Consider the following 24,690-nt stretch of genomic DNA (forward strand, 5'->3'; position numbering starts at 1 on the left):
CCCCGCCCGCCGGCCGCTGCCCGCTGCCCGCCGGCCCTTCCTTCCGTCTCACTCGGCCGTGCCGTGTACCAGGACGGACGCGAGCCATGGAGCGGACCGCGGGCAAGGAGCTCGCCCTGGTAAGGGGGTCAGGGTCCTGGGACCCCAGAGCCCCGCGGATCTCTCGGTCCCCGAAAGTCCCAAGCTCCGGGCCACTCGCAACTTCTCTCCGAACACTTTGGATCCTTCGAAACTGCTGCAATGTCCTACCTCGGGCCGCTCCAAGTGGCCGGGACAGAGGTGGGAGGGGGGGTGCCTCTGAGCGCGACAGCGGAAAAGATGGGGGGCGTCCCCAGTCTGCATCCCAGGAGTCTCTTCTAGCCGGGAACCGCCCTTCACCCTGTCTCCCAGACTTAGGCGGGGAAAGTGGAGGCCGTGGGAAAGGGGACTAAGGGCTGAGCTTCGAGACACCGCTTGAGTCAGCGGGGCAGAGGATGGCCAAGGCCCGGGACCCTGAGCCTGCCTCGGCGTCCAGTCTCCGTTGCAGGACTGGGGCGAGGAGACGGAGGACGGGGCGGTGTACAGCGTTTCTCTGCGGCGCCAGCGCAGTCAGCGGGGGAGCCCGGCGCAGGGGCTGGGGGGCGGCCAGGTGAGCGGGGCGGGCGGGACGCGCGGCTACACGGTGGAGGCGCAGTAACGGGAGTGGGGGAAGGGCGAGGCGTAACGGCGATCGGGCTAGGATCTAGGGGTACCTGGGGGTGAAGTGAGGCTCGCGACGGGAGGCGGCTTGGAACGAGGGGGCGCGGCCAAAGGGGGGCGCCTTTCGGGAGCGGAACTGGACACTGGTTTGAGGGGCGGAGCTGGTGAGGGGGGTCTTTGGAAGTTACCTGGCGAAGCAGGGGTGGGGAACAGGGCGGGGACCCGGGACAGCCTCCGGAACGCTGCAGGAGAGCTGAGAATTGCCAGGTGACCGAATGAGGTGCGGTGTGGGGGTGCGGTCCGGTAGCGGGGAGCAGCACTTGCGAGGGTCGAGGTGTCCCAAACAGAGGCGGGGCTCATGTGCGTTTTGGGGTCGGATCAGCCTGAGAGCAATGGACGCAACTGGAAAAAGGGTGCCGGAGGGCTGGGGGAACAAGTCTTGATCTCACCGCGGCCCCCTGCACCCCGCAGACCCCCAGCTCCGCGGTCCCCGACACCTTCCTGCATTACCGCACCAGCAAGGTGCGCGCGCTGCGGGCGGCGCAGCTGGAGCGACTGGTGCGCGAATTGGTGTCTGGAGACCACGAGCAGGACCCCGGCTTCGTGCCCGCCTTCCTGGCAACCCACCGGGCCTTCGTGCCCACCTCCCGCCTGCTGGGCCTCCTCCTGCCGCCGCCGCCACCACCGAGGCCAAATCTCAGGTGCCCGCCCTGGGCGATCCCTGCCCTCCCTGCCCCACAACGCCTAGCACCTACCCCAAAGCGCCCTCTGCTCCCCGGATTCTTCACCTGAGTGGGTGCGGGGCCTCTTTCCCAGGGAAGAAAGAAAGCCAGAGGCAGACGGCGACCCGACTTTCAATAAGAACCTGAGGTGGGTAGGCCAGCCTGGGGGGGGGGGGGCGGGGGTCACCCCAGAACTGAAAGCGAGCCTGGGGATGGAGGGGCGCCTCGAGATCCAGATCTTGAGGCCACGCCCCTCCGAGACCACGCCCACTGTGAGGCCACGCCCCTTCGCCCAGGGCTGTGGTGTCAGTGCTGGGGTCCTGGCTCCGGGACCACCCTTCGGATTTCTGGGACCCCCCTGCCTACTCGAACCTCGGCAGCATCTGCACCTTTCTGGACTGGGCGGCCCCAGGGGGCCCCGAGGCCCAGGAGGCGGAGAAGCTGCGGCGAGATTTCCTGGAAGCGGCCGAACCCAAGAATGACCTGCAGCCTCTTCACCAGGCCTGGGGTGCAGGTGAGGGTTGGTGGCCCGAGCTGGAGTTTCTCTGAGTTCCCCCAACCGCTCCCCTCGCGAAGCTGCAGATCAGCTGCTACTTAATGTTCTGACGGTGGGTTAGGGGGGGTGTCACACCTGGTGGTGCTCAGGAATCATTCCTCGTGGTACTGGGGGGGACCCCAGGTGGTGCCATGGAAGGCAAGCACCTTACTTCTGTACTCTTCGGCCCCATTTTGTTTGATGTGTTTGAGGGCTCCCCAGCTCTGCTCCTGGACCAGGAAATGCTGGAGCGCAAACAGAGACAAAAGCATCCCAGTAACTCTGTACTCATTCCAAAAATATTTAGCTTCGAGTTCTGGCACCTAACAGTGGCTTGGGGCTCCCCAGTACCCAGAGGAAGGCCAGTCGCTAAGGAAATAAACACTCAGGCTGGGTCAAGACTGCTACTTCATTACCACCGATCCTTACTCTGAAAGACAGGCATCAGTGGTATTCGCCACTGACGCAGGCGTGGGCAAACACTGTAGTCCTTGATCGGAAGGGTTTGCAGCCTCTTGCAGAAAACTCGGGAGGAGGGAGGAGAATGTGTGCACAATTCCTCCATACCACTGTGTGTTCCCTGTGCCCTCCTCAGACGGCTGCTGGGCACCTCTCCCACCCTGCCCCGTTTAATTTTGTTATTGTTTTATTTTGGGGGTCCACACCCAAAAATGCTCAGGAATTACTCCTGGCAGTGCTTGGGAAACCCTATGGAATGTGGGGATCAAACTCGAGTCAGCCATGTGCAAAGCAAGTGCCCTATTGGCAGTACTTATTGCTCAGCCCTCTTTTACCCTTCTTACCTTTTTCTTCCCTTCTTTTTTTTGGGGGGGGGCCGCACCCAGCGATGCTCAGGGGTTACTCCTGGCTCTTCACTCAGGAATTACTCCTGGTGATGCTTGGAGGACCATGTAGGGTGTCAGGGATTGAACTCGGGTCGGCTGCACGCAAGGCAAACGCCCTACCCACTGTACTATCACTCCGCCCCTTCCCTTCTTTTCTGTGATTTTGAGGATCAAACCCAGGTCTCTGTGCTTTCCCCGCTGACCACCCCCACCTCCAGCTCTCATTATCCCCTTTCTTTCATTTTTCCTTTTTTGGGGGGAGGATTCCAGTAGGCGGGGGTCACACCCACCAACTGGCCCCCTGGCACCATGTAATCCCATCAACGGCCAAGACTCAGAGACTATAAAAACCAGCTCCTGGAACCGCGCAGCCGCATTCGCAGCCACGCGACATCTTATTGTGACATCTTATTATCTCATTCCTACTTTGGACAAACTGGCAGGCTACCGAATGTGGCCTGCCCACACGGCAGAGTCTGGCAAACTCCCCGGGCGTACCCAATATGCCAAATACCAGTAACAATGATGGGTCTCATTCTCCTAAAGAGCCTTGAATATAATCTCAAGGCTAGGATGAAAGAGACGTTACTGGGGCCTGCTCAAGGCAATCGACGAATAACAGGATGATTTGTGATTGTGATTGGGGGGAGAAGAGAGCCACACCCAGCAATGGTAAGCGGTTAGTCCTGGCTCTACACTCAGAAATCATTCCTGACGGTGCTTGGGGGACCATATGGGGTGCCAGGAATAAAACTCAGCTTGCAGGGCTGGAGTGATAGCACAGCGGGTAGGGCGTTTGCCTTGCATGTGGCCGACACGGGTTCGATTGCCAGCATCCCATATGGTCCCCCGGACACTGCCAGGGTTAATTCCTGAGTGCATGAGCCAGAGGGAACCCCTGTGCTTCACCGGGTGTGACCCAAAAAGCAAAAACAAACAAACAAACAAAAACTCAGCTTGGCTATGTGCAAGGCAAGTGCCCTCCCCTCTGTCCTGTCTCTCCAGTCCCTCCTTTTACTCTTCCTCTCTTCTTCCCCCTGGATCTTTTCCCTTTATTTTTTCCTTTCCTTTCCTTTCCCTTTCTTTTCTTTACCCAAAGGGCTCTGGAGCTAGTAGCAACTCTAAATACCACAGTGTGAAAGGGCACTTGAGAAGACCACCTGGGTCTGGTCCAGTTTTAACCCCCAGGGTAAGAGCATCTCCCTAGGTGGCCTGAGCTGTAGAACAGCTGGTAGGGCGCTTGCCTTGCACCTGCCAGGCCCCAGTTCTATCCGCAGCACCCCTTTTTCGTCCCCGAGCACCACCAGGAGTGATTCCTGACTGCAGAGCCAGGAGTAACCCTTGAGCACTGCCAGTGTGGTCCAGAAACAAAGACCCAAAACAACCTTCTTAATGCGTTGAGTGAGGAACTGCCTCCCGTTTAGAGATATTGCTGTGTGCCATCTGGTTCCCTTTGATCCTTTTCCGGTGGACCTCTTCATCCCTAATTCCTCTCATTAATCCTCAGAGTAAAGTAGCCACTTCCCTTTCTGTTTTACAAAGTAGCAACCAGTAGTTACAACTATTTTATCCCTCAGGTTCCCTAAGTGCCTTTTTGTTTGCTTTTTTTTGTTTTTGTTTTTGGGGTGCAACAGCCTGGCTCTGGGCTCAGGGATCACCCCCCCACAACCCCCGGCTGGCTCAGGGGACCTACGGAGTGCCAGGGATTGAACTCAGGTCACCCATGTACAATTACACTGCCTGCTGGACCATCACTTCTGCCCTCCCTCAGTGCCTTTTGCCCTGTGGTTTAGGTTTGTCTCTTCCAGTTTAGGAGGACCCCACAATACTTAATACAAGTTACGATTTAAAATCAAAAACTCCAGACCACAGCAGGATCAGCACCTCCATGAGTGACATCGGAGCACTGAACTGGGAGTATCCCTGAGCACTGCTGAATGTGCCGCTAGAAACAGCATATCTTTATTTGGGGTGAATTTCGGGGGGGGGGAGGATTTGGGCCACGCCAGGTGATGCTCAAGGCTTTTTCCTAGCTCTGTGCTCAGGGATCACTCCTGGCAGCACTTGGGGTAGCCGCAGCACAGAGCCAGGAGTAGCCCCTAAAACTGCCAGGGGTGCTAAAGTCCACTCCCCCACAATAAAATAAGGAGCAAATGAGGCTCAGAGACGCTGAGGAATATTCCCAGGGTCACACAGCCAGTCCTGATTCCCAACACTTTCTAATGCTCTCTCAGGACCTCAGGGTGCTGCCCAGACCCCAACTTCAGACAACCAGGAAGGCTGCCTGGAGGAGGAGGATGAACTGGTACGGGAAGGCCCTGAGCTCCTGGACTTCAGTGTGGACGAAGTGGCCGAGCAGTTGACCCTGCTGGACGTGGTGAGGAGGCAGGGTTGAGGGGTGCAGTGTGGGGGGGGGAGGAGGCGGTTCCACTGAGACGGGATCGGACACTCCCTCCAGGAGCTCTTCTCGCGCGTGCGGCCCTGGGAGTGCCTGGGCTCCGTGTGGTCGCAACGGGACCGGCCCGGCGCTGCGGGCACCGCCCCCACGGTGCGCGCCACAGTGACGCAGTTCAACACGGTAACGGGCTGCGTGCTGGGCTCGGTACTCGGAGAGCCGGGCCTGGCTGCCCCCCAGAGGGCTCAGCGGCTGGAGAAATGGATCCGCATCGCACAGGTGCGTCCTGAGCAGCTGGGCAGGGGTTTGGCCGTGCTGTGGGGGCGGGGCTGGAGGGACGGGGCGGAGCGTGATGCTGGGGGCGGGGCTGGAAGGGCGGGGCGTGGGGTTGGGGCGGGGCTGTTGTAGGCGGGGCTGGAGGAACTGGGCGGGGCTTTGTGGTCGTGACTGGAATAACGGAGGCGGGGTTGGAGCTTGTGGGCGGGGACTGTGGGCGTGATTGGGCGGGCAGGGGCGGGGCTGGTCTTACGGGCAGGGAATGGGGCGGGGCCTTGATGGGGGCGGGACACAAGCGGGATCCGGACGCCGTGAAAGTAAGCGGGTCAGCAGAAAGAGGGGTATAAAGTAAGCGAGGAGGATTGCGCTTGGGTGGTGTCTAAAGGCAGCCCAGGAAAGCCTGCGACTGGGGATTGAGGAGTGAGCAGGACTGGAGGAGCGATGGATCCCAGAGCAGGGGGCGGGGTTCCTGAGAAATATGTGTACGGGCGGGGCAGGAGCCCGAGGACAGAAAGGGAGAGCAGGAATTCGGGCTCCTTGAACAGGGCTCAAGGGGTGAAGCAGGGGCCAGAAAGATAAATTCAGGGGATCAGGCACTTGCCTTGAATTCGCATGCAGGTGACCCAGCTTCAATCTCTGGCACTCTATTGGTCCTCTGAGGCCTGTCAGAAGTAAGCCCTGAGCACTGCCGGGTGTGGCCCCCAAACAGAAAAATAGTTTTGAACTTTTAAATATGTATGTATATAAAAGGGCTGAGGGCTGGAGCGATAGCACAGCGGTAGGGCGTTTGCCTTGCACACAGCCAATATGGCCGACCTGACTTCGATTCGTCCGCCCCTCTCCCCTCTCGGAGAGCCCGGCAAGCTACCGAGAGTATCTCGCCCGCACGGCAGAGCCTGGCAAGCTCCCCATAACGTATTTGATATGCCAAACACAGTAACAAGTATCACAATCGAGACGGTACTGGGACCTCTCGAGAAAGTCGATGAACAACGGGAGGACAGTGACATGTATATAAAAAGAAATGAATGAGCGGCAGGAGTGATAGTACTGCAGGTGGGACTTTTGCCTTGCCCATTCTGTATGGCCCCTGATCTCTGCCAGGAGTAATGCTGAGGAATCAAAGGGCTGGAGCAATAGCACAGTGGGTAGGGCATTTGCCTTGCATGCGGCCAACATGGCCGAGCCGAATTCGATTCCTCTGCCCCTCTCGGAGAGCCCGGCAAGCTACCAAGAGGATCTCGCTGCTGGGCAAAGCCTGGCAAGCTCCCTGTGAGGTACTCGATATGCCAAACACAGTAACAGTTGTCACAATGGAGACGTTACTGGGCCCGCTCGAGCAGATCGATGAACAACGGGAGGACAGTGACAGTGACATGTATATAAAAAGAAGTGAATGAGCGGCAGGAGTGATAGTACTGCAGGTGGGACTTTTGCCTTGCCCATTCTGTATGGCCCCTGATCTCTGCCAGGAGTAATGCTGAGCACAGAGTCATGACTAAGCCCTGAACACCACTGGGTGTGACCTTCCCCCTGAAAATAAAGGAGTCGGGGGCCAGAGCCATAGTCCAGTGGGAAGGATGCTTGCCTTGCATGTGGTAATGGGGATTATTTAATCCCAAAAATTATTTTTCTGTTTGGGGGTTCAATGCGTGGCACCACATATGGTCCACTGAGCCCTGCTAGGGGTGATCTCCCGCACAGAGCCAGGAGTCAGCCTCAGCTTGGTGTGGTGGGGAAAAAAGTGGGAGAGAGTTTGCACATGTATCCAGGGTTGGGGTGGTTGAGGGACTACAGGGTTGAGATTTGGGGTTCAGAGAGGTAGTGTAGTCTCAGAAGATGTTAACTGCCTTAGGATTCAGAAAGAACTTACAAATAAAGGGAAGCCGAAGTCTGAGGCACAAGCTACAGCCAGAGGACAGTTGGGAATTGTGGGGGGTGGAGGACTCCGGGGCCAGGTTCTAGGAGCTCGTCAGACTGACAGGAGCTGACATTTCTGTGTAGGACACAACGTGGTGGTCCGACCTGGGCTCAGAAAGCACAGGGTCTGGGGAAGTTGTTTGCATTGCACACGGCTGACCCGGGTTTGATCCCTGGCATCCCATATGGTCCTCCGTATACTTAGGAGTAATTTCTGAATGCAGAGCCAGGAGGAACCCCTGAGCCCCACTAGATGTGCCCCCCCCAAAAAAGGAAAAAAATCCACAGGATCTGGCCGGGGAGAGTATCTTTGCTTACCAGATTTCCCAAGTTTGATCCCCAGCATGCCAAGATGCCCTCCTGAGTGAGCACCGCTGGGCGTGAACCCAACACCCTGCTGGTTGCAGCCCACCTGTTAAAACCAGTAAACACACAAACCCTAGACTATCCAGGGTCCAGTAATCAAGGCTCCCCAGTGGCAGGCGCTGACCAGCTCCCTCTTGCTCCCCGCAGCGCTGCCGGGAGCTTCGCAATTTCTCCTCGCTGAGGGCCATCCTCTCGGCACTGCAGTCCAACCCCATCTACCGGCTCAAACGCAGCTGGGGGGCCGTGAGCCGGTGAGCCTGGTGGTGGTGGGGCGGCAGGGACCAGACCTCGACTCTGACTTCGGCCCCCCACCCCTGACCCCCCTCCTGCCCTCGCAGGGAACCTTTATCCACCTTCAGGAAACTCTCGCAGATTTTCTCAGATGAGGACAACCACCTGAGCAGCCGGGAGATTCTCTCCCAGGTAGGGGGCCGTCTCTTGTAGCCATCAGAACCTCTGTCCTGGGGCTGGAGCGATAGCAGAGCGGCGAGGGCATATGCTTTGCACGTGGCCGACCCAGGTTCAATTCCCAGCATCCCATATGGCTCCTGAGCACCACCAGGATTAATTCCTGAGTGCCTGAGCCAGCAGTAACCCCTGCACATCGCCAGGCATGACCAAAAAAAAAAAAGAAGAAAATTTTGTCCTTTCTCTCCCTTCAAGTATGTTCTGGGGCAGGGGGCAGGAGCTAGCACTGCTGGAGCATATATGCTGTATGTGGGAACCCTGGTTTTGAGCACCAGTACCTGCATGGACCCCGCCGCATCTGCCCCCAGCATCTCTAGGAGTGGGGATACAAAGAAGGAAAACAAGGGCTGGAACTATAGTATAGTGGGTAGGGCATTTGCCTTGCATGCGGCGGACCCGGGTTTGATTCCCAGCATCCCATCCACATGGTCCCCCTAGCACCACCAGGAATAATTCCTGATCACCGGGTGTGACCCAAAAAGCAAAAAAAAAAAAAAAGGAAAACATTTTTTCCTTTGGGGGGGCTGCAGCGATAGTAGAGTGGGTAGGGTGTTTGCCTTGCATGTGGCCGACCCAGGTTCTATCCCTGGCATCCCATAGGGTCCCCTGAACACCACCAGAGGTAGTTCCTGAGTGCAGAGCCAGGAGTAGCCCTTGAGAATCCCCAGGTGGACCTAAACAGAAAATTTTTTTTTCTTTTTTCAATGGATGACCTTGGGTTTTGTTTGTGTCCAAGCCTCTCTCCCACGGTGCCCTCATTATCTGGTGCCTGCCCCCTGGCCCGCTGCTTTATTTATTCCTTCAACAAATACCAGGAGCTCCAGGCACAGCCCCAGCAGGGGGAGGGGAGAGAAAGCAGACTGACTTAGATAAGCTCTGGCCAGGCCACATGGGCCCGCCAGGGCAGAGGGAGCCCCGCTTGCTCCTGACTTCCCGGCAGACGACCCTCCACTCAGCATCTCCCTGCGCCCCCGTCTCTGCCCTGTTCAGGCTGTCCCTGCTGCCACAAAGCAGGGTTTTGCTTTTTTTTTTTTCCTTTTTGTGTCCCACCTGGCGATGCTCAGGGGTTACTTCTGGCTCTTCACTGACAAAATACTCTTGGCGGTGCTCGGGGAACCATATGGGATGGTGGGAATCGAACCCAGGTCGGCCGCGTGCAAGGCAAACACCCTACCCGCTGTGCTATTTCTCCAGCCCCCAAAGCAGAGTTTTGGATGGCTGAACCTGAAGCTATGGGGATAGGCCAGCAGGGAAGGTGCCGGCCTGGCACATGGTGGACCCGAGTTTGGTCCCCAGCACCACCTAGGCCCCCAAGTGCCACCAGGGGCCACTCCTAAGTACCAAACCAGGAATAATTCCTGAGCGACTCTGGGTCCCACCCCAACACCCCCTGGCCCCCCAAAAAAGAAAAGAAATATGACCAGGTGACACACCTTCCTACAGTGAGCATCCCTGGATGTGGCCCAGCCAGTCCCCAGCGTTGCTGGGTGCCAAGGTCACTGGGAACGAGCCCTCATGCGCCTGCTGAAAGAAACATATTCCCATCCTTCTCAGCTCTCCCCTCTTCCCAGGAGGAAGCTTCTGAGGGACCCCAAGATGAAGACACCCCCTCAGGAAGCCCGACCTCAGTGAGTGGGCGGTGTGGATTGGGGGGTTCTGGGAAGTGCATGACAGCGAGATGGTCTTGGCGGTGGCCCGGATTGACCCAAGCTCTGGGGGCCGCAGACACCGCCACCCGGCCCTGTGCCCTACCTTGGCACCTTTCTTACGGACCTGGTCATGCTGGACACAGCCCTGCCGGACATGCTGGAGGTCTGACCCCTGACACTTGACCCCTGACACTCAGCCTCCCCCACCCTTGATCCCACGGCCCTCCTGACCCCGGTCCTCTCCTCCTTGTCCTTGATCCTTGACTCTTGACCCTTCACCCTGGAGGCTTCCCCTGAGATGTCCCGTCTGCCCCTAGGGGGACCTCATCAACTTTGAGAAGCGGAGGAAGGTGAGTGGGCCCTGGGATGGGGGTGCAGGGCGGGGGCTTGGGGGCAGGGTCTCAGAGCTGCACCCCCAGGAATGGGAGGTGCTGGCCCGAATCCAGCAGCTGCAGAGACGCTGTGACCGATATTGCCTGAGCCCGCGGCCGCCCGTGCTAGCCGCCCTGCGTGCCCAGCGCCAGCTCAGCGAGGAGCAGAGGTGAGCCCCACCCTGGCCCTGGGCATGCGTCCACGGTCTCTGGGCACCTCTGGGACCTGGCATCAGCCAGACCAACATCTGGCCTCCAAGTCTGACCTTCTGGAACAGTCTCAAGTCAACGCCACACGATGTCCTTCTGCTTCCTCCTCATCCTGTGCACCCCCAACACCACTGGAGACCCGAGGTCTCCAGCCACCCCTGTGTCCTCGGTCCCCAGTGACCGTCTGCCCTTGACCTCATGTCACTCCTCACTTCCTCCAGAGCACTCTGAGCCTGGTCAGGCCCCACTTCCCAGCCGGCCCCTCCAGCTCCCACACATTCTGATCCGGCCCCCCTCATTCCTGTGTCCCCGCCCCTACGCCTCCTCCCCCAGCTACCGAGTCTCCCGGGTCATCGAGCCCCCCGCCGCCTCCTGCCCCAGCTCCCCACGCGTCCGGCGGCGGATCAGCCTCACCAAGCGCCTCAGTGCGTGAGTTTCGGGTTGTGTGTGGGTTGGGGCGACGAGGGCAGAGGTTGGGGCTGCTCTGAGCGCTGAGTCTGTCCGGAACCTCCTCCCTGTCCCTGCCAGGAAGTTGTCTCGAGAGCGAGGCTCCTCCCCCAGTGGGAGTCCTGGAGAGCCCTCCTCCCCGACCTCCAGGTAAGGACCACATGGAGATGGTGGGTCAAAGTTGGGGCAGCTGACCCCCCCATTACCAACTCTGACTTTCCTTCAGTCTGCCTCCAGGTTCCCCCCCTTCCAGTCCGAGAAACAGGGACCCCCCTCCTGGAAGCCCCCCAGCCTCTCCTGGACCTCAGCAACTTACCACTAAGGTAGCAGGGCTGGGCAGATATGCATGTGCCTGTATGTGCACGTGTGTGCATGAGTGCTGGCATATGTGTCCATGTGCATCTGTGAGCCCGTGTATGTAGGGTTGGGGGTGTACAAGATGATTGTTCCTGACATTTGCTGAGCACCAGGGACGGTGGTCTGTGGGAGAACACATCCCCTCACCCATTCACAGTGCTCCTACATGCAATCACTCTCCTCCCTCCCCCCAAGCGATACTGCACCCTTGGCCTGGGTCCCTCGCACACTGCTGCTCGCTACAGGTCATGCTCCTTTCGAGGCTGTGATCATAGAGTGCTCACAGGAATACTGCTAACCACAGTGTTCGCATGCCTCTGAGGGCAGCACTGGGTTTGGGGGTTGAACCTGTTTTAGGTGATGCTGATGCACTTATGCAGTGCCTGGGGGACGTTGCTTGCATGGGAATACGGGAGCATGTGCTTAGCTGTCACTGGTAACGGCTTTGAAAATTGTGTACGTGTGGGGCTGTGAGCATGTGGGCAGGCGTGCACATGCTCACTGCTCTGGATCGAAAGGAGAATGCGCTGAGTGCCTCCCTGAGGTGGAGGGCCCTTCAGCTCTCCCATTGCTCAGCACGCCCCCACCCCCACCCCCCGCTGCCTGCAGCTGCCTCCATGCCCGGATGCGGCTAGTGCCCGGTCACCAAGTGGCCCGCTTCTCTCACTCCTGGGGCAGCCAGGCTCCGAGGCGCGAATCATCCGTGTCAGCATTGACAATGACCACGGGAACCTGTACCGAAGCATCTTGGTGAGTGCAGCCGGGCGGGGGAGGCCCCATCCAGGAGCAAGTCTGTGCCCCTGACGGCCTGCCTCCCCCAGCTCACCAGCCAGGACAAGACCCCCAGCGTGGTGCAGCGGGCTCTGCAGAAGCACAGCGTGGCCCAGCCCAGGCCTCAAGACTATCAGCTTTTCCAGGTCCTTCCTGGGGACAAGGGTGAGAAGACAGCAGGGACGGCAGGTGGTGGGCAGAGGTTCCTCAGGGGCCGCTGGGCTTGCATCGGAGGATGTGCAAGTTTGTTCAGGACTATCACCCGGTCCCAAAGTTCTCGAAACCTGGCATGGGAGGGGCTGGACCAATAGGACAGCACTTGGTCGATACGGGTTCGATCTCCGGCATCTCATAGCATCCCCTGAGCATGACCAGGAATGATTTCTGAGCCCAGAATCAGGATTAAGCCCTGAGCACTGCAGGGTATGGCCTGAAAACAAAAACAAGCAAACAGGGGCTAGATGAGAGTGCAACAGGGAGGGCATTTGCCTTGTATGTGGCCAACCAGGGTTTGGTTGGCCATATGGTTCCCTGAGGTGTAATTCCTGAGTAATTACAGAGCCAGGAGTAACCCTTGAGCATCACCAGGTGTGACCCCAAAGGAAACCAAAAAATCTAAAAAAAAACAAGCAAACAAAATGACTTGGCATGGAAGAGGCCATGCATCCCCAGAATTCAGGGTCGGGGGCCAAAGAGAAGCGCAAGGAGATGAGCTGAGCACAGACTCGTCATGCAGAATGTGGGGGTTCACCACTCCCTGGCACCTACTGGTCCCCCTGAGCACCGTCAGCTATGACCTCTGAGCACTGAGCTCAAAGTAGCTCCTGAGCACCGCTGGGTGTGACCCCCAAACAAAATACCAAATCGGGCCAGGGGGAGTCTGAGTGGTGCAGACAGGCTGGGAGTTTGAAGGTGTCCGTCCGAGTTCACGATGAGAACTTGAACTTAGCAGGTGCGCTGGGGGCCGGAGCCATAGCACAATGGGAGGGCACTTGCCTTGCATATGGCCAACCCAGCTTTGATCCCTGGCATGCTGGGTGGTTTCCTGAGCCCACCAGGAGGGATCCTTGAGTGTAGAGCCAGACGTCAGCCCTGAGTACCACCAGTAAAGCAGGCTCAGGGCAGGGAACTGGTGGGGTTGGGGAGACAGAATCAATGCAGGCAGAAAGTCCTTTGCAGGAGGCAAGGGACCTGAGTTTGTTCCCACTTGTCTGGGTTCTGGGGGTGGGGTGGGGGACTGGAGGAAGCGCAAGAGGTTGTCCAGACTGGGGGGTGGGTGGCAGAGGGAGGTGTAGGGAGGTTTTGGGGGCGCCAAGTGGGGAGGAGGGCGGATTCCCTGGGGAGGAGCACCCAGGTGCTCAGCCTGGCTGCAGAAAGTCACAGGGTGGGGGCTGGAGTGATAGCACAGCGGGTAGGGTGTTTGCCTTGCACACGGCCGACCTGGGTTCGATTCCCAGCATCCCATATGGTCCCCTGAGCACCACCAGGAGTAATTCCTGAGTGCAGAGCCAGGAGTAACCCTTGTGCATCGCTGGGTGTGACCCAAAAAGCAAAAAAAAAAAAAAAAAAAGAAAGTCACAGGGTGAGTGGCGGAGAGGACAGGCGATGAGGGAGGGGGGGTTGTGAGGATGGTGAGCCTCTAACCTGTGTCTCTGCCCCTGCCTAGAGCTCCTGATTCCGGACAACGCCAACGTCTTCTATGCCATGAGTCCAGCCGCACCCGGTGACTTTCTGCTACGGCGGAGAGGGGGTGCCAGGTCCACTCCCCCCATTCCCCCAACCTGAGATGCTGCCTGGGGCCCCTTAGAACCACAGAGACAGGAGGGGGCTCTATACTCCTGAAAAAATTCTGCTCCCCAAGAGAGCTCTGTGCACCCCCTTGCCTTCTGACTGCCCCCCTAACTTTAGTTCATTCAACTCCCTCCCTTTGCTCCTTACGGAACCAGATCCCAAAGGCATCATGCTACAGGCGGCCAGTGGGGGGCTCCATCCTGTAGGAGAAGGGGGAGGGATGGGGTGGGGGTCAGATCCCTTCCCAGAGGAATCATGTAACTCCCGAAGCCACGGGAATGAACAAAAATCGTGACCAACGTTATGAAACAGGAGTCAGCCTTGATAATGCCTGCGCTGCTGCCCGTGTTCACACTCCAAGAGAGAAATAAACATTTCTGAAAAGTCAGGACCAGAGAGATTGTTCTTTTTGTTTGGTTAGGGGCCACAGCCAGTGATGCTCCTGGCTCTGAACTCAGAAATCACTCTGATTCTGAGGTGGTGCTCATGGGACCTTATGGGATGCCGGGATTGAACCCGGGTCAGCAACATGCAAGGCAAGTACCTTACTCACTGTTCTATCTCTCCAGGCCAAGATCGAAGAGATTGTACCAGGGTTAAAACTTCCCGTTGCACTCAGCCAAACCCTGGGTCATTGCCTGATGCTACATATACGCCACTGAGTACCACTGGGGGTCACTCCAGAGCATAGGGCCAGGACAAGTCCCTGAGCGCCACTAGATGTGACACCCTCTAAAAACAACAGAGAAGGTGGGGAATGAAGTGGCAGTTGGACCAGTCCAAACACAGTCTTCCACCATCACAGTGGAGCTCGAGCTCAATTCTGAGCCAGGCACCAGACCCCTCCACCTCTCCTCAGTCACCAGGGTTCTTTCTGTTTCCAGTGGCCCAAATTCCAACCTGCCTTCCTAAACAGTCCTAGATGCCAACAGCTCAAGTCATTGAGCAACCCGTTGCGACCAGCTTCAGCTTCAGGCACAGCTGGATCTAGGGGCTCGTACTGTCATTTTGCGATCTGTTTCTTGGTTCGAATTTCACTCTGAGAGTGAGAGGCCCCCAGTTCTGTCCCAGAGGAACTGCTGATCTTCATGTGTCCAGCCGGAGTCAAAAAAGGGCATTTTCAGTCACCCGGACAGCATGATGTGGCCATGTGACTGTGTCTTGGCGAATGGGAAGCAAAGGGGAAGGATGTGGACAAATTCCAGGCCCTGACCTTCAAGAGGAGGGGTGTGACCTCCCCCATGTCCCTTTTCTGCCTCCTGATGGCTAGAATGAAGATGTGGCGTGAATCTCCTTGGATCGGATGGTTTGTGCTCTCTGAGTACTTGAGCACCAAGCTGGGAGGATGAGCACCTTCTGAAGCCAGGGAGCGTCCTGTGCATTTGGGATGCAAGAACATAAATAAATGTCTAGTTAGTGATGCTCTTACTTGGATCTCTGCTAGCAGACATTGTAGTTTGGGGTCAGAGAGATAATTCAACTGATTGGAGCATGCACGTGTGTGTAGGGGGCCTCTGTTTGATGCTCCACGGCATACAGTCCCCAGGACACTACTGCCAGCAGCTCCTGAATGTCACAGGAGGTGGCTCAAAGAGAGAGAAAAGGGAAAATATGCAAAAAAAAAAAAAAAGGCCAGAGCAATAATAGAGCAGGCAGGAAGGGTGGGTGCTTGCCTTGAATATAGCTGACACAGGTTCCATCCCCGGCATCCCAGGTCCCATGAGCACCGCCAAGAGTGACCGTTGAGCACAGTCAAGAGTAACCCCTGGGGCTGGAGCAATAGCACAGCAGGTAGGGCGTTTGCCTTGCATGCGGCCAACCTGGGTTCGATTCCCAGCATCCCATATTGTCCCCTGAGCACCGCCAGGGGTAATTCCTGAGCGCAGAGCCAGGAGTATCCCCTGTGCATCGCCGGTTGTGACCCCAAAACAAAAACAAAAGTAGAAACAGTCCCCTTCCAAGTCAGGCTTACAACTCCTGGGGTCACTGTCAGAGAGCACCTCATCATCTCCACCCTCCCTTTCCCACAATCTCCAGCTTAATCCTAGAGCAAAAGTCCATTGGACCAGTTTGTGTCACGTGACTTATTGAGCCAATAACTTTGCTCCCGAGAATCATCGTATCCTGGTTGGTCAGATCTATATCCGGTACCTATTTTTTTATGTTTTGACCTGTGAGGGATCTAACCCAGTTGCATGCGTGTAAGAAGTACTTTGTTGCTGAGTCACATCCTCAGCCCTTATAACCTTTTCTTTTGTTCTTTTTAAGCTTTTTGGGTCACACTTGGCGATGCACAGGGGTTACTCCTGGCTCTGAACTCAGGAATTACTTCTGAAGGTGCTCAGGAAACCATATGGGATGCTGGGAATCGAACCTGGGTCGGCAGCGTGCAAGACAAACGCCCTACCCGCTGTGCTATCACTCCAGCCCCCTTTGTTTTGTTTTTTGACCCATACCCTGAGCGCTGTTCAGGACTTACCCCTGTGGGGTCACTCCTGGCAGGCAACGGGGACCATAAGCGATGCCAGGGACTGAACCAGGGTCGGCTATATGCAAGGCAAGCGCCCTTCCCACTGTCCTGTCGCTCTGGCCTCTTATTCTGATTTTATTCTGTTCATTGGCACCATTTCCTTAAGCCAACCGCGGAAGGTGAAATCATGTGATATTTCTATTTCTTCTTCTGGTCGATTTCCCACTAGTCACGTTCAAGATGATTATCTTATTCCTCCCCAGACTGGCCAGAGATGGGGATTAGTCCCAGCACTAGTTTACATTTCTGGAATGTTCTGTGTGCGTGTCAGGAGTTGACAGATGAGGACAAAGCTCAGACAAGGCAAGTCACTGGCCCTATGTCACACAGCAGGAAAGGATGAACTGTTCCCTGCCCCAGCAACCACTGGGTCCCCTGCCCCCTTCTGCCAGGCCCTGCGGGGCAGTCACCTCCCCCTTATCTCAGCCAGGCTGAATGCTGGTCCCGCCCCCTCCAGGGAGCTGCCACTTCGAGGCGACTGGCCGGGAAGGGGCTGGTCAGCTGTGTCCGGCGGAGGGAGCAGCTGCTGACCCAGCTGTGGACTGTGCCAGGGAAGGAAGAAGGGGGGCCCGGAGCCCTGGGGCTGTATCATGGACCCCCGGGGCCTGCCCCTCTGGCCCGGAGTTGGCTCCCTCTGCCTCCTCCTCGCTGGGGCCGCCTGGGCTCCCCCTCCCACCCCCACGGACTCCAAGTTCGAGAGCAAAGGTAGGACTGGATCTGTGTGTTGGACCCTCCCTGGCTTTCGGAATTTCAGGGGACTGAACCCCTCCATTGGGTTCTGGCGGGGTAAGCCGAGAAGGGAGGGGACCTAGGTCCCCAACTCGGACCTGGGGCAGAAGCTGGGCGTAAGGTCAGTTGTAGTGGGTCAGAGGTATCACTTGGTCTGGAGGCGGTCGTGTGTCCCCCGCGGGGGCAGAAAGGGGCTGGTGCACCCTCCGGGTGGGGACCAGAGAGTCCCGTGCCCAGCGGAGGGCCGCGCCGCGGGACTGTAAACAGGGTTGGCGGGGCGCGCGCGCCAGACGCCTGTCCCAGCCGGTACAGAGAGGGGGCGAGGTGGGGGGCACGGTTGGCGCTATCGGGCATCCCGGAGCCTGCGGGGGCCGATAGGGGGCCCCGCCCCCCGCACACCCGCACCCACGGGGCGGTCGGGAGCAGGGGCGGGGCAGCGGCCGGCCGAGCGCTGCCCTCATGGGGTGGTGGGGAGGGGTGGGGAGAGCGCGCGAGCAACCTGTTCCCGGGGTTCCAAGGCTCCACCTCCGCAGACCCCTCGAGGGGCCCCTCTGGGGAGAGGAGAGGCGGGGCTCTGTGCTTATCTACCCGCGCAGGCAGCAGGAGGGTGGGGAGGATGGGGGTGTCTCGGGATGAGCCCTTGCACCCCCTCCCCTCCCTTGACCCCCACCGCTAGTGGCCATGCTGACGGCGCGCGGTCCCCAAGAGCTCTTGTGCTTCACGGAGCGCCTGGAGGATCTGGTGTGCTTCTGGGAGGCGGCGGCCAGCGCCGGGGTCAGCGCCAACAACTACAGCTTCTCCTACCAGTTCGAGTGAGTTGGACCCGGCTGACCGACGTGGCACCCCCGCCCCGCCGCCCCGAGTTGCCGGGGTGGAGGGAGCGGGCGTGCGTGAGGGCCACAGCACCCTGGAGTTGGCAGCCTGGGGCGCCTTAGGGTGCTGGGAGCTGGATGACGCCTCCCCTGGAGGTCATTGATGGGAAACGGGGGTGGGGGGGTGGGGGGGGGTGATGTTTGACGCGCCCTCTAGCGGTCGGGGTCGGAACAGTCCAGGGCTAGAACGGCGCTCCTCCAGCCCCGGGAAAGAGGCATCGGACATCGGACTGGGTCGCGCCCTGGTGGTTGTGTCCGGAACGCGCCCCCGACCCGAGCAACTTCAGCTCCCGGGTTGGCGCCGCGTCCCCCCTTCACTTTTCAACCCGCTGCCTTTCTCCCGGGGCCCTATAGGGGCGAGCCCTGGAAGGCGTGTCGCTTGCACCAGGCGCCCACGGCCCGCGGCTCGGTGCGCTTCTGGTGCTCGCTGCCCACGGCCGACACGTCGAGCTTCGTGCCCCTGAAGCTGCTCGTCAAGGTGGCCCCCTCCGGCCTTTCTCTCTTCGAAAAGAGCATCCACATCAACGAAGTGGGTAAGTGCACCGGGCGGGCATGCGGTCGAGCAAGGGGCTCGCTCTCCGCCCACCAGAATTACCCCTCTCCGCAGTGCTCCTGGACCCTCCCGTGGGGCTGCTGGCCCGGCGGGCCGACGACAGTAACCACGTGGTGCTGCGCTGGCTCCCGCCGCCTGGGGCCCCCATGGCCAGCCTCATTCGCTATGAAGTGAATATCTCCACTGGCAGCGCCGCAGGGGGCGCGCAGAGGGTGAGGCCCCCGTCGCCACTGCCCCGTGGGAGCCCCGTCCTACTCCCCACCACGACCCCAGTCCAGGGCTTGGCCACTCCTGGCTCTTTCCTAGTGCCCACGACAGCTCCACACCCTCTAACTGCTGATCTTTCCGAGCCCCCTTTCCCCAACCCATCTGACGTCAACCGACCGCGAGTTCCCGCTCCTTCTTAACTCCCAGGCTGTGGCTCAGCGGTAGAGCACTTGTCTTGCATGGCTGAAGTCCTGGGTTCGATCCCTGGCACCATAAAGAATAAGAGTTGAAAAGAAAGGGGCTGGAGTGTAGAACAGCAAGGCCTAGCAGGGTTCGATCCCTGGCACCCTATATAGTCTCCTGAGCACTGCCACGAATAATTCCTGAACGCAGAGCCAAGAATAACAAAAACAAATCCCCCCCCCCAATAAACAAAAGAGACGCGAGGGGGTGGAGCAATAGTAGGGCGTTTGCTTTGCAGGCGGCCCAGCATCCCATTGGGTCTTCTGAGCACCGCTGAGCTCAGAGCCAGGAGTAACCTTTGCCCCCGCCCCTCCGTACTCTGGCCCCGCCCCATTTTCAAGGGACCACTCAGGAGTCATTCCTGGCTGTGCTGAGGGACCCTATGGGATGCCGGGTGGGCTGCGTGCAAGAGAAGCGCCCTCCGACTGCCCTAGCGCCCTGGCCCTGGGGCCTGCTTCTTCTGTCGGACTGTGGCCTTGATTGGCCCTGAGCTCTCCAGGGCCCGCCCCCTCTCCGCAGCTCCCGGGTGATGATTAGAGGTTGTGTCCCTTCGCGGGATTGGATTGGCTGGGTTGGTTTGGAGGCCCGCCCCCAAATGCCCGCGTCTGTCTCCACTGGCCGCTTATTGGCTACCCCCTCACTCCGCTGCCGCCCACAGGTGGAGATCCTGGACGGGCGCACTGAGTGTTTGCTCAGCAACCTGCGGGGCGCCACCCGCTACACTTTCACCGTCCGCGCTCGAATGGCCGAGCCCAGCTTCGATGGCTTCTGGAGCGCCTGGTCGGAGCCCGCAACGCTGGTGACGGCTAGCGGTGAGGCTTCAGGGCAGGGCGGAATGGGGGGCGGGGGGAATGGGTCGTGGGTGATGCCTGGGGCAGGCCCTCCCTTGACCTCCTCCCGCTTCCCCAGACCTGGACCCGCTCATCCTGACGCTCTCCCTCATCCTCGTGCTCATCCTGCTGGGGCTGGCCGTGCTCGCGCTGCTCTCCCACCGCCGGTGAGGACCGAGGATCAGAGCCCCGTGGCCGGGCACTGCGGGGCTCTTGGCGTTCTATGGCACACGCCCATGGAAAACGTTTCTTTTTGGCTTCTCCAGGACGCTGAAGCAGAAGATCTGGCCTGGTATCCCAAGCCCCGAGAGTGAGTTTGAGGGCCTCTTCACCACCCACAAAGGGAATTTCCAGGTAGGTGGCCGGGGGTCCCCGGAGGCCTGGGGCCTTCTCTATTCTTGCGGCTGAACCCTCGGATGCTGTTTCCGCAGCTGTGGTTGTATCAGAACGATGGCTGTCTGTGGTGGAACTCCTGCACCCCCTTCACGGAAGACCCTCCTGCTCCCCTGGAAGTGCTTTCTGAGCATTGCTGGGGGGTGAAACCTGTCCTGGAGCCCGGGACTGAGAATCAGGGACCCCTGCTGGAACCAGTAGGCACTGAGCATGCGCGGGACTCATACCTGGTGCTGGACAAGTGGCTGCTGCCCCAGAGCCCCTCGGGTGACGACCTCCCAGAGTCTGGGGACTCTGTGGACCCAGCAGCCTCGGCTGACGCCTCCGAAGAATCCTCTTGTTCCTCTGCCTTGGCCGCAAAGCCTGGGCCCGAGGGGGCCTCAGCGGTCAGCTTTGAGTACACCATCCTGGACCCCAGTTCTCAGCTCCTGTGCCCTAGACCGCAGCCCCCTGAGCTGCCCCCCACGCCACCCCACCTGAAGTATCTGTACCTCCTGGTATCCGACTCTGGCATCTCAACCGACTACAGTTCAGTGGCCTCTCAGGGAGCCCAGGGGGGGCCCTCCGGCGACCCCTACCCCAACCCTTATGAGAACAGCCTGGGACCAGCCACGGAGACTTCGCCTCCCAGCTACGTGGCCTGTTCCTAGGACGCCCACAGATGCCTAGGGACCCAGCTGGTGTGGCAGGGGAGGCCGAGACAGTGAGGTGTGTCCCCCCACCCCCAGACTAAGAACACAACAGCTCGGGGCTGGGTGTGTGATCCTTCCTGTCCAGAGCGACAGCTTTGCAGTGCTTACAAATGCACGTATGTGTCTTTTCCTATCAGTTTCTACACACACCCCGTAAGTCATACTTCACCCTGCACCAGGCTTGATGGGCAAGCGGCCATCAAACCATGCACTTAGTCGGATGTTCTGGACCTGGCGGTGGGAACCCTCCCCCGTTCTGGACCTGGCGGTGGGAACCCTCCCCCTAAGAAAATGAGGTCACCAGTAGCCATTACACTAGCCACCACCAGACACTCCCCACTGACTGTGCTTAGCAGAGTCAATGGTTCTGCCTATCTCAACTGGGACTGGTAGGCAGCCCGGGGTGAGTCAGACCAGGCACTTCCGGTCAGAAACTTCATTATCTCCACATAGATGGTTCTTCCGCATCCCGTGGGTCAAAAAGCAAAGAGGAAAGCAGTGGAAGATTCTGTGAGCCATTTTAGGCATCTAGCCTAGTAGTGGGGGCAATGTCCTCCTCGGAAATTCCTTTGCACAGGAATGACCCTGTGACCGCAGGCACGTTGGGAAATGTAGTTTACTCAAGTGGTCTGGGTAGGAAAATGGTTTCATGAGCCTCAATTTGGTTTTATTTCACTGATGATGATAACAGTAATTCCAAGGGGTTTGTTTGTTTGTTTTGGGGCTATGTCCAGCGATGCTCAGGAGTTGCTCATGTCTCTGTCTTCAGGAATCACTCCTGGCGGGCTTGTGAGTCTGGCTGGGATGCTGGAGACGAAACCCAGGTTGGCCTTGTGCAAGGCAAGCACCCTCCCTAAGTCCTATGACTCCAGCCCTCATACACCTGTATTATGCATGCTTTAGCACGTATAGTGCAAGAACCTTCATAGTCCTAGATAATGAAATATATGATGATTAAATTCGGGTACAGTCACCCGCAGAATTATTATGAGAAAGGACAATCTTTTTTTGTTGTTTTTTTGGGAGGAGTAGAGTTTGGGCCATACCTGGTGATGTTCAGGAATCATTCCTAACTCTACATTCAGGAATATTCGTGGCAGTGCTCGGGGGCCCATATGGGGTGCCAGAGATCAAACCCATATTAGCCACATGGAAGGCAAGTGCCCTACCCACCGTGCTATCTCTCCAGCCCCCCAAAACAATCTTTTAAAATGTATGGCTAAATCTTAATACTCTTCAATGCAAGAACGAAGTCTTAGATTATCTATCACAAAACAATTTTAATAAAGTGTAAAATAAAAATACCCCAATATGGTAGTTAGGTTTAATATATACATGATAATACTATTAAATTGTTAAGGCTTTGGATCTGCATGTGTCCCTGGGGTCAGTCTCTCGGTCTGGAGAAACTGAGGCATAGTGCGGTTCTCACATACTGAAGCAGAGGGCTGGTCTCCAGCCCTGGAACCAGAGTCTGTGCAGGGATCACCAGCCTTATCCAGCCTGGGAATGACTGTCATCTCTCCGTCTGATTGGAAGACCACAGACCATTCTTGGCCGGGGTCCAAGCCTCCAGGCTTCAGGCTGACACGCAGGAGGCCTTGTCCTGAGTCTGGTGCATCTACGTGCAGCCAACACTGGGCAGGGAAATACCTCTGGAGCATAGAGAGCTGCAGCACATCCCCGCGGTCGCTTTCCTCCTGGGTCTGCAGGGCCACCATGAGCCCACAGCCCCCACGCACTCGATGGCTGAAGTGGGCCGCTGTATCCAAAAGCAGGGCAACCAGGTAAGCGGGGTCCTGGGTCCCCAGATCTTCCAGCAGGTACTCCTCCAGCCCATCGAGCAGCAGGAGGGAGGGGGCGGGCCCCCGGATCTCATGGGCAGAGCACAGGAGCCAGAGAAGCTCCTGGGTCGAGGGTGGATATTGGAAGCGGATCTTCTAGCGAGAGAAAGAAGAGCTGGGTTAGATTCTATGCAGGGCTTACTCCTGGCGGTGCTGGAGTCGTTTTGCAGTGCAGGGGACTAAAAGGGGTCGGCAGCAAGCACCATCTGTTTTTTTTTTCTTTTTGGGTCACACCTGGCAATGCACAGGGGTTACTCCTGGCACTGCACTCAGCAGGTACTCCTGGCGGTGCTCAGGGGGCCATATGGGATGCTGGGAATCGAACCCAGGTCAGCCGCGTGCAAGGCAAACGCCCTACCCGCTGTGCTATCTCTCCGGCCCCTCTAGGTCGGTTTTTAACGGGAAACCAGACCCCAGCTCTTCCCCAGTCTCGCTGCACTATTTTTTTTCCCTTTTTTTATAATTTTATTTATTGAATCACCGTGATCACTCCACTACTAATTACCGCTGCAGGAACCCTCTCCCGTCCTGGCGGAACCGAGGTTGAGTCGCGCCTCTTACCCTTCCGCGCCGCCTTCCAACAACTCGGCTTCCTTATTGGACGATCTACCGGGTCCCGCCCACTGCTCGCTAAACTGCTGCCTATTGGAGGAGCCGGCAGGCCTTTTTTTCGCGTCAGTGGCCGATCTAACTGCCGCTCCGTCCTCAACCCGCCACTCATTGGTTGGTCCCGCTCCGGTTACCTGTAGCCTCAAGGGATCGAGCACGGCTCCGGATCGGCGGGGCAGGCTTTGCAGCGGCCTCCGCGTCAGGAAGAGGACGGGACCTCGGCCCTCCCCTGCCGCCTCCAGAGCCGCCGCAAACAACAGCGTGGTCTTTCCAGAGCCTGGACCGCCGAGCAAGAGCAAAGGCGACCCGGCCTCAGCCACATTGTCCTCCACCGACCTGGTGGCGCTTAGCACACGCCGCAGCGTCTCCGCCATTCGCAACGTATCTCTAGCCAATCAGCGCGCGCTTTCTGGTTTTAGTTCCGCCCACGCCGAGGCCTCATTGGTTGCAGGGCATGTAACTTTTCTATTGGTCCACGGATGTGTCTGTCCATCAAAGTTTTCTCGGCTTTCGCGAGCTCTACCCTTGTAGGCGAAAGTAACCTAGTTTCAGGAAGCTAAGATCCTTCCCTGGGGGGAGGCGGCACGAACGTTTCTTGCGAGCTCCTCCAGACTTGAAGGCAAATCTGACACGTGACTTTAACGCCCTGGCCTCCGTGTGCTCATCTGGGAAATGGAACTTAAGCTTCTTCCGAGGAACACTGGGATGGGCCGTGATTGTGCGTGTTCCCGCGGATGTCACTCAGTGACAGCAGAGAAGAATGGGGGTGCGTTCTTTGCCTGATCTTTCGGACCCAGAGCACCTGAGCGTCAGCAGCCATCTCTGAGAGATGAGTCTGGATCTTTCTGTGGCTTGCGAAGGGGAGGTGGGGTCACGAACCAAAGTGGGGAATGGGGGTGGGGCGGGGAGAGAAAGAGACCAGGTGGGACGAAGAGCCCTTGGTTCCACAGCTTGGCCCCCGTCTGTCTGTTCGCTTCCATTCCATATTGCAGAGCCCCAAGGGGGATTCCAGCTCTTTAGCTGAATGAATGAAGCGAGGCAAGTAGGATGGAGGAGAAAACAGACAGAGGAGGAGGAGGAAGGTGAGTGAGCCTCCTGGGAAAGGCCTCCTGGGGATCCTCGCCCAGGCTGGCCCCCGAGCTGCCACTCACGCCCCCGTTGCCTTGGCAACTGGGTTTCCTGGTAATTTCAAAGTGGTGTAGTTGCCAGGAGACTAGGGGGCAGGGAGGAACTGAGATTTCCTGGGCTTGCTCGCTCCCTCTGGAACCAGCACACGGTTCCAGAACATCCCCCCAGACACCCACCCACACAACCAGGCCCCACATCAGTGTACTACACACACACACACATATGCACGCACCTCACCCCCCCATCACACATGCAGCCT

The 24,690-nt window shown here is 58.2% G+C and overlaps 3 protein-coding genes across 3 annotated transcripts; 2 read left to right on the plus strand and 1 right to left on the minus strand.

The window, feature by feature from the left end:
• The first annotated feature begins 73 nt into the window (after positions 1–73).
• Positions 74–13,795, plus strand: RGL3 (ral guanine nucleotide dissociation stimulator like 3). The gene is made up of 19 exons (XM_056119555.1): positions 74–119; positions 515–628; positions 1,150–1,379; positions 1,495–1,548; positions 1,697–1,914; positions 5,015–5,157; positions 5,239–5,454; positions 7,885–7,988; positions 8,076–8,160; positions 9,777–9,833; positions 9,931–10,017; positions 10,172–10,204; positions 10,274–10,395; positions 10,769–10,864; positions 10,964–11,032; positions 11,109–11,205; positions 11,849–11,989; positions 12,061–12,175; positions 13,677–13,795. Exons 1-19 carry the CDS (start codon positions 87–89, stop codon positions 13,793–13,795), a joined length of 2,133 nt encoding a protein of 710 aa, XP_055975530.1. The 5' UTR covers positions 74–86.
• A 3,035-nt stretch (positions 13,796–16,830) lies between these two features.
• On the plus strand, positions 16,831–22,192 carry EPOR (erythropoietin receptor). The gene is made up of 8 exons (XM_056119436.1): positions 16,831–17,036; positions 17,737–17,872; positions 18,287–18,465; positions 18,540–18,697; positions 19,594–19,747; positions 19,845–19,932; positions 20,032–20,119; positions 20,197–22,192. Exons 1-8 carry the CDS (start codon positions 16,922–16,924, stop codon positions 20,806–20,808), a joined length of 1,530 nt encoding a protein of 509 aa, XP_055975411.1. The 5' UTR covers positions 16,831–16,921; the 3' UTR covers positions 20,809–22,192.
• Positions 22,062–23,677, minus strand: SWSAP1 (SWIM-type zinc finger 7 associated protein 1). The gene is made up of 2 exons (XM_056119437.1): positions 23,438–23,677; positions 22,062–22,790 (listed from the first exon to the last, which is right to left on the minus strand). Exons 1-2 carry the CDS (start codon positions 23,675–23,677, stop codon positions 22,206–22,208), a joined length of 825 nt encoding a protein of 274 aa, XP_055975412.1. The 3' UTR covers positions 22,062–22,205.
• Between the last annotated feature and the right edge of the window lie 1,013 nt (positions 23,678–24,690).

This window comes from Sorex fumeus, unplaced genomic scaffold (genome assembly GCF_029834395.1).
Source record: "Sorex fumeus unplaced genomic scaffold, SorFum_2.1 ptg000041l, whole genome shotgun sequence".
Lineage (NCBI taxonomy): Eukaryota > Metazoa > Chordata > Mammalia > Eulipotyphla > Soricidae > Sorex > Sorex fumeus.